The sequence below is a fragment of the Bos indicus x Bos taurus genome, chromosome 10 (genome assembly GCF_003369695.1).
Source record: "Bos indicus x Bos taurus breed Angus x Brahman F1 hybrid chromosome 10, Bos_hybrid_MaternalHap_v2.0, whole genome shotgun sequence".
Lineage (NCBI taxonomy): Eukaryota > Metazoa > Chordata > Mammalia > Artiodactyla > Bovidae > Bos > Bos indicus x Bos taurus.
The window spans coordinates 39,936,674-39,952,503 of record NC_040085.1 but is presented as its reverse complement, the minus strand read 5'-3'; the positions used below and the strand labels follow the sequence as shown (position 1 = coordinate 39,952,503).

The following is a 15,830-nucleotide window of genomic DNA, read 5'->3' as shown; positions in this document are numbered from 1 at the left end:
CTGTTAGTCTATGCTTAGCTATGCAGTCTTAGAAAAGTCATTTGCCTCTCTGAGCCTCGGTTTTCCTCATCTGTAAAATGGAACCAATAGCTCTTTTTCAGGATTGTCGTGAAGATTGAAGATAATATATGCAAGTCATCTGGCACATTGCAGGCACATGACAAATGGGACCACTATTATCATTACTTCTCTAACTCAAACTGTCCCCAGCACAGACAGGTAGGAAGAGGCTGGGCTGGCTTTGTGCTTGCTGATGGTCATGTGATGGTGTGGGGTTCTGGTTGAGTGGAAATCAGATTGTACCCTGTGGCTGGGCAGTGAGGTTTCCTAACTAACCCCAGCTTGTGGAGTGTACCCGCCACAGTGCTGAGAGGCCTGGGAGGCATGGTCTCTCATTCACTTTAAGGCACCTGCCAACCTCAGATTTAACCAGAGTGGGTGCCACGGGCAGATACACTCCAAAGAGTCTCCACCTTTCTCTTTTGCTCCAGTTTCCTCATTTATGTATTTGTTCTTATTCTTTTACTGTATGACATCAAGAAAAGGCATGACTATTGTAGCAGCAACCACTTTTTGAGCGCGATATACTGGGCACCTACCCCATTAGCTCTTCTTTTTGTAAGCAGGTGGCTCTTTTGTATATTTTTCAAAATATTTATTTACTTAATAAATAAGTAAATAAGGGTCTTAGTTGTGCACTCAGAACCTTTTAGTTCAGCATGCGAACTCTTAGTTGTGACATGTGGGGTCTAGCTCCCTGATCAGGGATCAAACCTGGGCTCCCTGCACTGACAGCACAGTCTTAGCCACTGGACCACCAGGGAAGTTCCTACCCTATTAGCTTTCACACATTTGTTCACTCAATTTCATCCTTATAGCAGCGCTTCAAGGAATATAGCGTTATTCCCATTTTATAAAAGGCAAAACTGAGGTTCAATTTCTTGCTGAAAGTCACTCAACCAAGCTGGGATGAGCTGAGACTCAAACCTGGAGGCCTGGCCTGACTCCCAATCCCGTATTTTCACCCCTGAGACTAGCAAACCTGCCCAGGTTTGAAGTTCTTTTCAGGGAAGAGGGGTAGATATGAGAAGGGACTGCAGAATTTGGAGGCTGCATCAGGCCTGGCTCCTGGGCAGGTGTGGGTGCATACTGGGAGTGTGAGACCCATTCGAACTCCAGAGTTTGCCCAAGAGGCTACCCTGAACGTGTGGAGGGCATCCTAGCAGTGGAACTAGGTGAAGAGCACCGTCCAGCAGGAAAGGGTGAGAGCTTGAGGGAGACATTGGGTCCCTCCCAACATCTGTTCGTCTTCTCTTGGCAATGGCCTCAGTTCCCCGCTACCAGTTTTGCAGAATCTATCTCTGCCCCAAGCTCTGAGGCCCTGAGTCTCAGGTCAAAACAAATGCCCTAATCACTCCCAGTCTGCATTACTGGTCCATGGATGAACACGAGGACCAGCAAGACACATGGAGAGGTTCCTTGAGATCTTCAGGAAAAGCTGACCCACTTTTCTGAGCCATGGGTAACCTTTCTATCTGATGTTTCCACCTCAGGTCCCTGTTTTTAAAAACTCAGCTGTAGGGATTTAATGCGATCCCTATCAAATTACCCATAACATTTTTCACAGAACTAGAACAAATCCTAAAATTTATATGGAACCATAAAAAAGACTCAGAGTTGCCTCAGAAAAGCAATTCAGAGGGAAAAGAACAAAGCAGGGGGCATAACTCTCCTGGATTACAAAGCTACAGCCATCAAAACAGCATGGCATTGGCACAAAAGACAGACATATGGATCATTGGAGCAGAACAGAGTCCAGAAATGGACCCACACACCTACTGTCAGTTAAGCTTCGACAAATGAGGCAAGAATATGTAATGGGTAAAAGTCTCATCGGCAAGCTGTACTGGGAAAATTGGACAGCTACACATAGTGAAGTTAAAACACACCCTCACACCACGCACAAAAATAAACTCAAAATGGCTTGAAGACTTAAATGCAAGATGTGACACCATAAAACTCCTAGAAGAGAACATAGGCAAAGCACTCTGACATAAATAATACCAATGTTTTCTTAGGGCAGTCTCCCAAGGCAATAGAAATAAAAGCAAAAATAAACAAATGGGGCTGAATCAAACTTATAAGCTTTCGTCAGCAAAAGAAACCATCAACCTGAAATGAAAAGACAACCTACAGAGTGGGAGAAAATATTTGCTAATGATGCAACTGACAAGGGCTTAATTTCCAAGATATACAAACAGCTCATACAACTCAACAACCAAAAACAAACAACCCAACTGAAAAATGGGCAGAAGACCTAAATACATATTTCTCCAAAGAAGACATACAGATGACCAACAGGCACATGAAAGACGCCTAACATCGCTAATTATTAGAGAAATGCAAATCAAAACTATAATGAGGTACCACCTCACAACAGTCAGAACGGCCATCATTAATAAGTCTACAAATACAAATGCTGGAGAGGGTATGGAGAAAAGGAAGCCCTCTTACACTATTGGTAGAAATATAAGTTGGTACAGTGACCATGAAAAACAGTGAGAGGTTCCTCAAAAAGCTAAAAATAGAGCTGCCATATTATCCACTCCTGGGCATCTATCCAAAAAAAACTAATTCAAAAAGATACATGCACCCCAATGTTCATAGCAGCACTGTTTACAATATCCAAGACATGGGAGCAACCTAGATGCCCATCAACAGATGAATGGATTAAAAAAAGATGTGGAATGTATACACAACGGGATACAACTCAGCCATAAAAAAGAACGAAGTGATGCCATTTTGCAGCAACGTGGATGCAACTAGAGATTATCATACTAAGTGAAATAAGTCCAAAAGAGAAAGACAAATACCATATGATTTCACTCACATACGGAATCTAAAATACGACATCATGAACCTGTCTAGGTAACAGAAACCGAACACGGACATAGAGAATGACGCGGTTGCCAAGGGGGAGGGGGATGGGAGTGGGGGAGGGATAGACTGGGAGCTCGGGACCAGCAAGTGGAACTATTATACAGAGAATGGGCAAACAACAAGGCCCTACTCTAGAGCACAGGAAACTATATTCACCATCTGTGATAAGCCATAATAGAAAAGAATACAAAAAGGAATGTGTATATACATGTACATGGATGTGAATCACTTTACTGTACAGCAGAAATTAATGCATCATAAATCTACTATACTTTGATTAAAAGGAAATCCAACTGTAAGAAAAGAGGGCTGCAATTCCTCACCCCCACCCTCAGAGGCCCCTGGCCAAAGTGGTGAGAACCGAGTTGAGATCAGACTAGTGAAGTAACAGACACCACAGCCACTCCCCCGACTCCTGACCCAGAAGAGTCAGCCAGGCGCCCAGGCCAGGGCGCTGGGTATTTTCAGCCTCCAGCAGCATCAGCAGTGGCCTGGAGGCCTCAGCCATATTGTATTTCCTGTGACCGAGGCACCTGGCCAGCAACATGACCTAGGGGAGCCAGCCTTGTGCCCTTGCCGGACCAGGGCCCTGTCTCCCTTTCTGCTGGCCTCTGGAGCCAGACAGGGCAGAGGCGTGGGAGACAGGCTCCTGGTACATGGGCACCAAATGGTAGCAAGAGGAATTGGCAGCTTCAGCTACCACCAAAGTGCTCAAGAATGGGCTTTGGGCCCCTCAGCAACCCCACTCTCAGCATTCAGTCTGGAAGCATCCTGAGCAGTGCTTCCTTCTGGGCACTGTTTGGTCGGCGGGGGGAAGTGGTGGATAAACCATCCCCGTTTGCCCTAGATGCCCCTGGTTTTAGCACTGAAAGCCCTGAATCCCGTGGTTGTTGATCGTCTCCTACCTTACTCCAGCTGAAACTCCTCTCTGAAGATGCAGAAACTGAAGCCCAGGAAAGGGAAGTCCCTGGCTCAGGTTCATGAAAAGCTAGAGGTCCTGGCACTGGAAACCAAATCTGCCTGCCCCTTCCTGCCTCCTTCCCAGGCCAGGTGGCCTCCTGGGCCCCACTCAAGGTGGTTCGAAAAGCCCTTCAACGCTCTCCCTCCTCCAGACTCCGCCCACCTCACCTGGCTCTCAGGGTTGTTTTCCTAAGCCAGTGCATCAGGATCACCTGGAGGCCCTGGGTAAGCAGTCAGTGCGGCCCCACCCTCAGAGTTTCTGATTCAGCAGGTCTGGGTGGGGCTTGGTAATCTGCATTTCTAACAAGAGATCGGAGAAGGCAATGGCACCCCACTCCAGTACTTTTGCCTAGAAAATCCCATGGACGGAGGAGCCTGGTAGGCTGCAGTCCATGGGGTCGCGAAGAGTCAGACACGACTGAGCGACTTCACTTTCACTTTTCACTTTCATGCATTGGAGAAGGAAATGGCAACCCACTCCAGTGTTCTTGCCTGGAGAATCCCAGGGACGGGGAAGCTTGGTGGGCTGCCGTCTATGGGGTCGCACAGAGTCGGACACGACTGAAGTGACTTAGTAGCAGCAACAAGACAATGCCGATGCTGCTGGCCAGGGAACACCCTTTGAAAATCACTGATGTAAACCTCGGTTCTGATAAAGTCTCACAAAACCTCTGAGCCTCTCCGTGGCCCATTGAATAAAGACCCAGGCCTGGATTCAAACCCCTCTGTGATTCAGTCCTCACCTCCCCCACATCTTCCCGCCATACGAGACTGCTACCCTGCCAGGCTACCCCATATCCTCAGGAGATGCTCTGCTGTCTCCTGCTTCTGTGTCTTCTCTCAAGCTTCTCCTGGCCTGGACTCCACAGCCCCTCCACATGCACCAGCCCCCTTGTCCTTTAAGCCTGTTTCCAGTGTCACCTCCTCTGGATGCCTCCTAGGCTCCCATGAGTCAGGACAAGGAACTCATCCCTCAGATTGCAGCTTAGCCCCTATTTCATTCTGCCCCGTGTAACAGCTGTTCTTGTCACTGGTCTGTGGATACCTTGAGGACACAGACTGCCTTTTTCATCTTTATCTACACATTTGTTAAATGGATGGGACCCCAGAAGATAGAACCAGGACACCACTTGGAACTTCAGATAGGCAGATCTGAACTCACCCTGAGAAAATCTTATAACAACGTGAATAGTTTGACACCAGTTCTTGAGGATCCTGCCTGGAGATCGTGAACTCCTTGGCTTGTGGTCATCTTCAGTGGGGTTGGATGGGCATTTACAGTCACTGAAGTCCCTGATTAGGCAGTACTGACATTCAACCTCCTTCTCAGGCCCCTCTCCCCACAGGAGAAGCAGATCCCCACTAAACTCACTGCCCTGAAGTCCAGACCCACAAAGTCTCACGGGTCCGCTGGACCTTGCCAGAAGTGAGAGATGGTAAAGAGACATGATGGTTGTCAGTGGCCTTCACAGTCTAAATACAAGAAGTGACCAGTTGTGAGGGCCCTGCTTCGAGCTGGTCCCTCTCCTGCCTTTGAATACCACCTCCTCAGAAGGACCAGGGCTTCCCTGGTGGCTTGGTGGTAAAGAATCTGCCTGCAGTGCAGGAGACTTGGGTTCGATCCCTGGGTTAGGAAGATCCAGGAGTAGGAGATGGCGATCTGCTCCAGTATACTTGCCTGGAGAATCCCATGGACAGCAGAGCCTGGTGGGCTACAGTCACGGGGGGAGGGACTTAGCACGTACGCACATACAGAAGAACCAGCCCTTCCCTGATGCACCCGTACCCCCTTGCCTCACCTCACCCACCTGTGGCTGCAGCCTTATGGACAGGAGGCACCCTATCTCTGGATCAGCTGGATATCTACAGGTTCACCCCCAGTCTGGGCTCCAGGGAAACAGTGCCCAGCTCCACGTCAGGCCTGTGTCAATTCTCAGAAGGTGTGTTTACTTCCCATGCCCTGCCAGGTACACCCTACAAAGGCCTTTTTGCCCTTCTTCATCTTCTCTTGGAAAAGAACCTATGAAATCATTTCCAATCAGGGAGTCAGTGACGGAGGCTTCCCGTCCCTGCCAACCCTGGGGAAATTTTACTGTTTATATCAGACAAGCTTGAAAGACTCCCTTGACTGCATTGTGGCTAGGCATACTATTGTGGTGTTCTTTGTTTATTTGTTGGTTGGGTGGATGGGGAGGGAAGAGAAGGATTTCCCAGAGTCCAGACTCGTGGCCTGGGGGGACCTTCCAGGGTTAGCACTAGGAGTTTGGTGAGGTCTGGAGTTTGTATTGGTGAGGACCATCTGCCCTGGCTTCCTCCTCCAACAGGAAGTGGTCATCAATCAGTTGCAAAGCTGGCAGGTTGGTTATTGGAAGAGCCTGAGAAAGCCGTGACCTAGGGTACCCAGTTGGGGAGCACCCAAGTCTCAGCTCGCCTCCTGCCAACCTCTAGGTCTTCTCAGCTTTCTCATTTCCACTCCTTCCTGGGGCTGGCTGAGGTCAGGACCTTCTGAGAGCATGCAGGGTCAGCCAACCCATCTGAAATTTCCCCTCCGTGTGTGTGAAAGGAGATCCGTCCAACTGTGGACACACAGAGCCCACATCCTTATGACTCAGCAGACGTGGCTGTCCTCAACTCTGTCCCCTGGAATGGCAAATAGACCAGCCTTGGAGGTCTGACAGCATTAGGACAGATGCTGCAAAGCCTGGGGCAGAGGCACTTCACCATGAGTCCTTTCTGACAACACCCCAGACACCCAGATCCACGCACACAGAGACAGATGCACACCCAGACACCCAGTCAGATACACACACACACACACACACACACACACACACAGAAACAAAGGGAAAACTCAGATACACCCAGTGATGCACACACATACCTCCAAATATCCCAGAGACAGATGTACACATGCAGGTACCTTGAAACACCCACAACACACACACACACTCATTCTTCCAAAACACTCAGCCAGAGATCGATATGTTGTCTATGCTTGACCTTGAACACCTCCTCCAATCCCAACAGGTGGCCGCTGGCTCTCCAGCAGGGCCCTCTGGGTCTCTGACCTGGAGTCAGGGTTATGATGTCTAGAGGTGGGGAAAAGTGGTAAACTCTTATTTCATCACACGACTAATTCAACACCCAGAGAAGTTTTATTCCTTCATTTGGTGACTTACCAAAGTTCACCCATGGGAAGGCATTGTTGTTGCTGTTGTTCAGTCGCTAAGTTGTGTCTGACTCCCTGTGACCCCATGGACTGCAGCATGCCAACTCCTCTGTCCTCCACTATCTCCCAGAGTCTGCTCAAATTCATGTTCATTGAGTCAGTGATGCTATCTAACCATCTCATCCTCTGCTGCCCTCTTCTCCTTCTGCCTTCAATCTTTCCCATCATCAGGGGAAGACATAAGGATGGACACACAGAATGCTAACCACTACTTTCTTTCCCCTCATCTTAGCAGAAGCTTACTCATCCTTACGGCCAGACAAACATCTGACCTGTAGTAGGCCTATTCGGCACCAGTTTGTATTAAACCAGTAGGCTCTGTGGGACAGAAGGTGGGGAGAGGGTGGCTGCTGGGTGCCTGGTTCTCAGGGCTCTGTTTTGGCTTCTTGCCAATGTGAGGTCCTGCAGCTTTCCTTGCCATCTTGCATCAACCAAAGAAAAACAAGCCATTTATTAATTCAGTCCATAAATACTTAGGAACACCCACAGGCACTATACACAGAACAGCAGACAGACCATACTGCTCTCATGGAGCTTACAGCCCACAGGAGGAGGCAGACATAAAAAACTCAAATAATTCTTAAAGAATATACTTGTTATAGGCTGAATTGTGTCTTCCACCTCCCCTACAAACTCGTATGTCCTAACCCCCAGGACCTCAGAATGGGACTGTGTTTGGCTGTAGGGCCTTCAGGTGGCGCTAGTGGCAAAGAACCTGTCTGCCAATGCAAGAGACTTGCCATGCAGGTTGGGAAGATCCCCTGGAGAAGGAAATGGCAACCCACCCCAGTATTCTTGCCTGGAGAATTCCATGGACAGAGGAGCCTGGCAGGCTACAGCCCATGGGGTTGCAAAGAGTCAGACACAACTGAAGTGGCTGAGCACGCACGCATGCCTTCAAAGAGGTGATCAAGTTACTGACCCAGGAGGGTGGGCCCTAGCCCAGTACGACTGGTGGCCTTACAAGAAGGGGAAATACCAACACACAGAGCCTAGGGATGCTTGTGCCCAGAGGAACAACCATGTGAAGAGAAAGGGCAGCTGTCTGCGGGCTGAGGACAGAGCCCCCAGAGGAAACCAACCCTGCTGACACCTTGATATTGGACTTCCAGCCTCTCAAGCTGTGAGAAAATAAATTTCTGTTGTTTAAGCCACCCAGGCTACCTATCTTGTAATGGCCACCCTAGCAAATTAAAACAACATCAAAAACAACAAAACAAGGAACAAAGTGGGGACCGAATAGTTTGAGTCCAGCGTTTACTTCTTCAAAGAGCCGTTACGCCCTTTGAGGTGAGCTACACAAGACTTGACTGAAAAGGCCTGGCTCTCAGCACGCTGCCTCCAGCAGGGTTCTGTTCCTGCCTCCGGCCCCCCTGGCAGGCACCCTCCAGCGGGGTGGGCAGAAGGTGGCCAGCTGAGAGCCTTGGGCCCACACGCGGGAGCCCTTCCTGCTTCCTCCTCTGTTTAATAAACCACTGCTGAGTGTCTGTGCAGGATCAGGCATCACACAGGGGCGTTGGGGCAGAAGAGATGAGTGGGAGGTGAGCTAGGACCCCAGGACCCACAACCTGGTGTCCAGGGCACCAGTGTTGAGTTCCACTGTTGCCATGGGTGTTCTGCTCTTATGTTTCTCAGAGCTGCTCCTTACGCCTATGGTCTCAGAATGCAACTAAGTTATGTAAATAACAAGTCCCTATGTTTACCAAGTTCTTCAAAATTGTCAAACCTCCCTTACAAAATGGGTCTCAATGAGGCACTCATGACAAATAACACTGATATAATTATCACCAGTGCACAGATGAGAAAACTGAGGCCCAGAAATGGTGAAGGACAAGGTCAAGATCCAAAAGCTGAAAAGTGTCAGGGAATTAACCCAGGCCTTTCGGTTAAGAGGGGCTTCCCTGGTGGCTCAGAGGGTAAAGAATCTGCCTGTAATGCAGGAGACCTGGGTTCAATCCCTGGGTCAGGAAGATCTCTTGTGGAAGGCAATGGCTACTCACTCCAGTATTCTTGCCTGAGGAATTCCATGGACAGAGAAGCCTGGCGAGCTACTGTCCATGGGGTTACAAAGAGTTGGACATGACTGAGTGACTAACACTTTTGGTTAAGAGTTAAGACAGGAAATTGAGGGAAGACACAGAACTGGATTGCCTCTTCTCAATTCAAAATGAGCAGGGGAATGGCCCAGATGGCTTTTCAAACCCTGTCCAGCCTCTGGGATTAAGCCCAGAGAGACAGGAAGGCACCAGAGCGTGAGTTGGCCAACAATGTAGCTGGGCTCAGAAGATGTCCTCAGACCACAATCTTTAGGCATATTCCAAGGGAAGGGATTGGCTGGGGAGGTGACCTGGGACGCAGGAGGGATATTCTGCTTCTTCTCTTTAAAATGGAAATATAATAATTCAGTCAAAGCATTCACATGGGGTGGCACAATGACCTTGGATCAAAGTAAAAGGACACAGAGCAATGCCCGGCATCAAGTCTTGAGGGCAAAGGCACATTCAGGGATCACTGCCATGCAGCCTCCATGTCCTGCCCACTATGGCATCTCATGATAGCTGTTCAGTTATTAAATCGTGTCCAACTCTTTGTGAACCCGTGGACTGTAGCATGCCATGCATCCCCGTTCCTATCTCCCAGAGTTTGCCCAAGTTCATGTCCATTGAGTTGGTGATACCATCCAACCATTTCATCCTCTGTTACCCACTTTTCCTTTTTTCCTTTTTCAGTCTATCCCAGCATCAGAGTCTTTTCCATGAGTTGGCTGTTAGCATCAGGTGGCCAAAATATTGGAGGTTCAGCTTCATGACCATTTGGGCTGATTTTTTTCACCTTACTTTCTCCCTTTATTATTATTAAAGTACCAACAATTTTATTTAATTTTTAAGAATTTTTTGGCCATACTATGAGGCATGTGGGATCTTGGTTCCCCAACCAGGGATCAAACCCACATCCCTTGCGATGGAGGGACAGGGTCTTTACCACTGGACCACCAGGAAAATCCCTCTCCCTTTATGATTTTAATATAACATTTGATGGGAAAATGTAGATAATTCCTGTGTAATTGATAAGGCAAAGTAATAAAATGAAGTCCTGTGAGCCCATCATGAATTTCTCCAGAACTTCTCTGCCGACAGCTTAGCACCACTGCTGACCTCTTTCCCATCTCGGCTGTCAGAGGTAGGCTTCATCTTGAATTTTGTGTGTAATTATTGCCTTGCCTTTAAAATACTGTTCTATCACATTGGCATGCACTCCCAAACAAAGTATAGTACAGATTTTGAGCTTTATAAAAACAGTATCATGCTGTCTCTGGTTCTCTGGGATGTTTTGTTCACTCAACACTGCCTCCCCAGGAAAAGTAGAGAAGGATGTAGAATTGGAGGTAGGCGAAACTGGGCTGGAATCCAGATTCCAAGTGCTGTAGCTGTTCCATCGCATGCAAATTTCTTAACTCCATTGAGTCTCAGCTTCCTCATCTATAGAAATGGAGCTCTCCTTTATCTTACAAGGTTACAAAGATTAAATAAAATGTTAAAATGTTGTATATAAGTGCTCCTACTGCAGAACAGGTTTTTTAAAAAATTATTGTGAGCTTTTTTTTCTTTCTTTTTTTTTTGTTTCTAGCACAGTGGTAGAGGATCACTGATCTGTAGATCAGTGTGGGAGGAAAAGCTTAAAAAATTATTTCTCCCCAGATAATATAACCAACTGTTTTGTTTTTTTTTTTTAGATTAAGAACTGGGAACACAAACTTTATTCAAAAAGTAAAGACATTACTAAAACATATACTTCAGCTATATATTTATGACTTGCTAATGGATGGAGGGGAAGAGAAAGAGGAAACTAGTAGGAAAAAGGTTGAAAACAGAAACTATTGATGAGAGGTCACCAACTGTGTTTCTGACTTTTGAAATGTGAATTAACCATTGTTTATAGTTCTTCAACTGTTCCAATACCAAAGCCTATTAAGGTCTCCTTAGAATGGGACCCTCTTAGCAGACCACCAAGGGACAATTTTTCTTTGGGGTGCAGCAACAGTGAACCGAACAATGTTGGGATGACATCAACTGGGGCACGAGATGAAAAGTTCTATAAGCCCGTGCCAGATGAAATTCCCTACACTATCCCAGTCCTCAGTTTAGGTCTTTTTGTATGTACCTACCTACTTTCCTTCCACAGAGATTCTGTGGCTCATTTCTTCTGATATGGCCTTCATCTCCTTCCAAAATAAGGTTATCAGCAAATGAAAAGGCTAGTGGAAAAGGCAAATGAAATCTAAGATCCGGAGTCAGGAAAACCAGTGAGATTGACATTAAAATGCAGAGCACTGAAATATTTATAGGTGCATTTGTGAAATATTAATGCAGCATCTTGCAAACACAGGGACAGGGAACCTTCAGACTCTTTGAAGACTGCCTTTTAACTGAGCACAGCTCTCAGAAATGTCACTAGAAATGTTCCATCTGCCTCAGGGCACGCTGTGGTCTCTTGAAGTATCAATTGGTCAGTGAAGCCTTCTTCAGAATGCACCCAGCACACTCAATTCCCCTGGGCCAGCTGCTCCACCCCTCCTCACACCTGGAGGGCAGCAGCCATCTGCTGGACCAGAGGTCACAGGGACCAGACCCCCGGATGGGATTGGCACAGGTGTTTGGCTTCGGACTCCTGGGTATCAAAATCATCCTCAAAGGATGTGCACATTCTCAAAGGTCCCCCTCTGCCCACTGCCTGCTCCTATGCTTCCTGAGGGATTCAGGAAACCCAGTGAGTGCTACTGAACCCCAGAGAGCTGGTGTGGGCGGAGCAGGTCGGGGAGGACTCAGGCAACAGGGATGGGAAAGAGGTGGGAGGAGCAGCCTATGGGCAGGATGGAGCCCTGGATTCCCAGGACTTACAGAATGTCGACCCCTGTAGGGGAGATGTCACCTCCGTGTTATTAATTGTTCTAACTCCCCATCTAGAACAGTCCCAGGCATACAGAGCAAGTCCAAAACCAGTTCACTGACTGACTTGCAGCCCATGGGAGGTTAGCTACCAAGCTGTCCCTACTCAGGGGTAATGCCCTTTGAAAAGAAGCAAGTGTGACCATTTTGTCTATTTCAAAGAAATGAACGACAAGACAGCAACAGTAAAGAACAGACAAGAGCGTGTTTAAGATGACGCAAAGCAAAGGGTCCGTCCATTTCCTGCAAAGTCTCCCGCAGTTCATCACGTTGTAGAAATGAGCACTGTACTAGGAATCAGGAAGTCTGGGCTTTCATCAGGCACTTTCACAAATTTGCTGTGTGAAGCTGAACAAGTCACTTCCTCTCAGCTTCAGTGTCCTCTTCGGTTCAATGCAGTAGTTGGGCCAGACAAGTTCCAAAAGGCTTGCCCTTTGGTCATGATTGGAAACTCAAGACTGGATTTGTAAAAGCCACTCACTCCTCTTCTTCCTAGCAGGTGGGCAGTCCCCTCCCCACTACCACATTATTACTTCTTGGGAGCTCCCGGGAGCCCTTGTTCTAGAGCACTCCCTGATGATTTGTGCGTCCAGCCACAGCCAGGACCAAGGGGCCCTGAACACAGTCAGTGGTTCTTGGCCTTGGCTGTCCTCCAGAGGCTAGAGGGAGGCACAGAGCTGGATCCTCCTGAGAACTGGGGTGTCTAGGATCTACAGGGCAACAGCAGAGCTTTCTTCAACAAGCTTGCAGGTCACTCCATTTCTGGCTGGAAGCTTTTCTGAAATCGGACTGACTTTCTGATCCTATGGGGCCATTTTGCCCCGGATCCATTCACTGGATGAGGGCTGCTCTGTCCATGCTCTCATACAACGTTCTTGAAATCTGCTGCTGACAGTGGGAAAGGATGGCCTCCCCTTTCCCTAGGCCTTCCCTTTCTTTTCTTTCCCTCTCTGCTTCCTGGCACACTTCCCCTCACTCACCTTCCGGAACCTCTCTCCTTTTCTTTCCACCTCTTCCCATGTACTTTCTCAGTCTTGGTGCCTCACCTTGACCTCTTTTACTTCCGGTTTGGGTTTCTGGTCAGCACCACCATTCTTTTGGCCTAGAAAGCGGGGCCCAAACTCCTGTGTGGCTAAGGTTCTCAGCCATATTTACTCAAGGGTCCAGGTAATCCATCTGTTTCTCCTTTCCTTTCTCCCTGTAGGTCCTTCTTTGACCTTCTCTAATCATATCCTCAGAAGGCCCCCGCCGCTATCTCGGCCATCACTGGGCAGGTGTATTAGTTCTCTAGAGCTGCCTTCACAAAGCAGCACAGTCTGGGTGGCTTAAACAACAGAAATTGACTTCATCACAGTTCCAGAGGCCAGAAGTCTGACACTGAGGTCTTGGCAGGGTTAGTTTTCCTGAGGCCTCTCCCCTCAGCTTGCAGATGGACGCCTTCCCGCTGTCTCTTCATACATTCTTCCTTTGATCTCTCTTCTTATAAGGACGCCAGTCGTATTGGATCTGGGGCCACCTCAAGACCTCATTTTCCTTAGCTACCTCTTTGAATATCTATCTCCAAATATTCTGTGGTACCAGCAGAGGTGATGGTCCCCATGGCAGAGGGAACACAGGCATTCTATGCTGGCATCCAGGCTGGTTTTCTTGGGCTGCACACCTTTGGGGAAAGATGTAGAAGGCAGGCACCCTGCAGTCCAGGACAGGCGGTTCAGTATGACCTTCTGAGGTGCTATCCACTCAGCACCCCAACCCTGGGTACTCCCCAGAGTCATAGGCACCTGAGCTAAAGAAAATCAGATGCAGATAGCTCAAAAAGAAGCTGAGCATCAGGTAAACAAGAAGTTTAATAAAAGTGAAAAAAATTACGACACAGTGGGCTGGCGATGGGCTGCTTTAGGAGGTTTGATAAGTTGGCCGGCGTGACACGCTGACTCCATGTGGGTTCTGGGAGGTCACAGGACTGGTCCCTCATACCCCAACATTCACTCTGTATCTTCTGCCCACGGGTGAGGTATCTGTCTTCCTGGTATAATTTTTGACCAGGCTGGTTCTGAACTCCCTCATCCTGTAAGGAAAGCTGCCCAAATCTGACCTTTACCCATGATGATGGTGATGATGGTCGTCTACATCATTTTCTTAGGGCCATATCCCATCCCAGGTTCTGAGGTGGGCAGACAGGTTAAAGCCCATTTTATGGAGAATTAAGGGCTTTGGGAATGTTGGAATCTCCTCCATAGGAGATAGCCATAGCTCCCAGGATCTCCTGGATCCCCTGCAAATCCTTCTGAATCCTGCATGTCCATCTCTCTTGCAAAGTGCTCAGGGTTGCAGAATGCTCAGGCGCTGGTGACAAGCAGGGTCCAAGAGTCTGCAGAGAAAGGAGACTTGCTGGGCCTGGGTTTCCCTGGTGGCCACCTAGAGCCTGGTCAGTTAGGAGGTACTGCTCCTCCTCCGGGGATGGAGGACTTTCCTCTTGGCGATGTCCTCCTCTGTGTCACTCTCACAATTCCTCTGGGAAAAAAAGAAAAAGAGAGAGAGACTCAGAGCAAGGTCAGAAGATGCCAAAAATGAAGTCATGCCGGGCAACCTGGGCTGAGGCACCTGAGTCAGGAGCCTGTAAACCAGGGAGGTGGACATAGAGGGGAATCCTGTTGCTCTGTCCAGAGCCCAGGGGTGGATGAGATAGGGATGGGGAGGGCCCCGAGGCAGGGCCAGACCAACTGCCTGGAGGCCTCCTTTCCAGGAGGAGGGAAAGCAGGCAGAGCCTCTAGCGGAAGTCAGGCACCAGAAGAGGCCAAATGATAATCATGAAAATTATATCTGGTGTCCTTTGTGGCTGCCACATAATTAAGACCACTTGGCTAGTTGGTTAGTGGGCTGGTAGGTCTCCTGACCTCAGCCTAGAGAGAATGAAGTAGGGCTAGCAGGACCTCACCAAGCTCTGACGGCCACCTCACCCCCTCTGCTTTGACTGGCTTAGGCTATACCTTTAGCCAGTCCTGCCGCGTAGTCTTTCCAGGCCAATGGCTTCTGTGCCCCGTTTTTATGAACTGGAAAAAGAGTAAAGCAGATTCTATCAGCTCCTACATAGCTAAGCCAGAGCAGAGGCAGCCACCCTGGAAGTCACGATGCCTCTTTCATTCATTCCACATGCATTTACTTAAATAATTACAACTATTGAAAGAAGTATTAATTGAGAAAGACTTATGCAAATCATAGAAAAATCTGTTGTCAGATGTACAGTTTTATTTATTTTTATTTTTTTAAAGCTTTTTTTCTGTATTTTTTCCCCCTATTTTTTGTCCACAACTTGTGGCCTGTGTGAACTTAATTCCCTGACTGGGGGTCGAACCCATACCCCCTGCAGTGGAAGTGTGGAGTCTTAACCACTGGACTACCAGAGAAGTCCTCAGATTTTAAATTTTAATGCTTCCTAAACAAAAGGATGTGTCTATCTTTCTTTTTCTCTCTTTTTTTTGTTTTTGTTTTTGTTTTTTGTTTGGGAAAGCTGTATAATAGATGTCTGGGACCCATTTCTTTTCTACTTAGAGGATGAGCCATTGGGTTGATATCAGGTGCTGTGTGTTTGAGTAAAAAGAGAACTATTTTAAATGTTCACACATAGACAAAAATTAGGCAAGAATTTTACATTCTTTTCAATTACTCTCTGTTCCTCTTTCCCAATGGCCAGCATTGTATCAGGCCAACTCAGCCTGAGAGGTGTGCCCACTGTCAGCCGTGTGTTTACTCAG

At 47.9% G+C, this 15,830-nt stretch overlaps 1 protein-coding gene across 2 annotated transcripts in view; it reads right to left on the bottom strand.

Annotated features, from left to right (window-relative positions):
* Nucleotides 1-12,260: 12,260 nt before the first annotated feature.
* Nucleotides 12,261-15,830, bottom strand: part of DAPK2 (death associated protein kinase 2) — a 140,348-nt gene continuing 136,778 nt past the window's right edge. Inside the window, exons 12-13 of one of the 2 annotated variants that reach the window (XM_027553784.1) lie at nucleotides 15,066-15,128; nucleotides 12,261-14,589 (exon numbers count right to left, since the gene is read on the bottom strand). In XM_027553784.1, the coding sequence (XP_027409585.1) occupies nucleotides 14,509-14,589; nucleotides 15,066-15,128 (144 nt within the window). In that variant the 3' untranslated portion in view covers nucleotides 12,261-14,508. The remainder of the gene's footprint in view (nucleotides 14,590-15,065; nucleotides 15,129-15,830) is intronic. The other variant, XM_027553785.1, reaches the window with a different exon arrangement.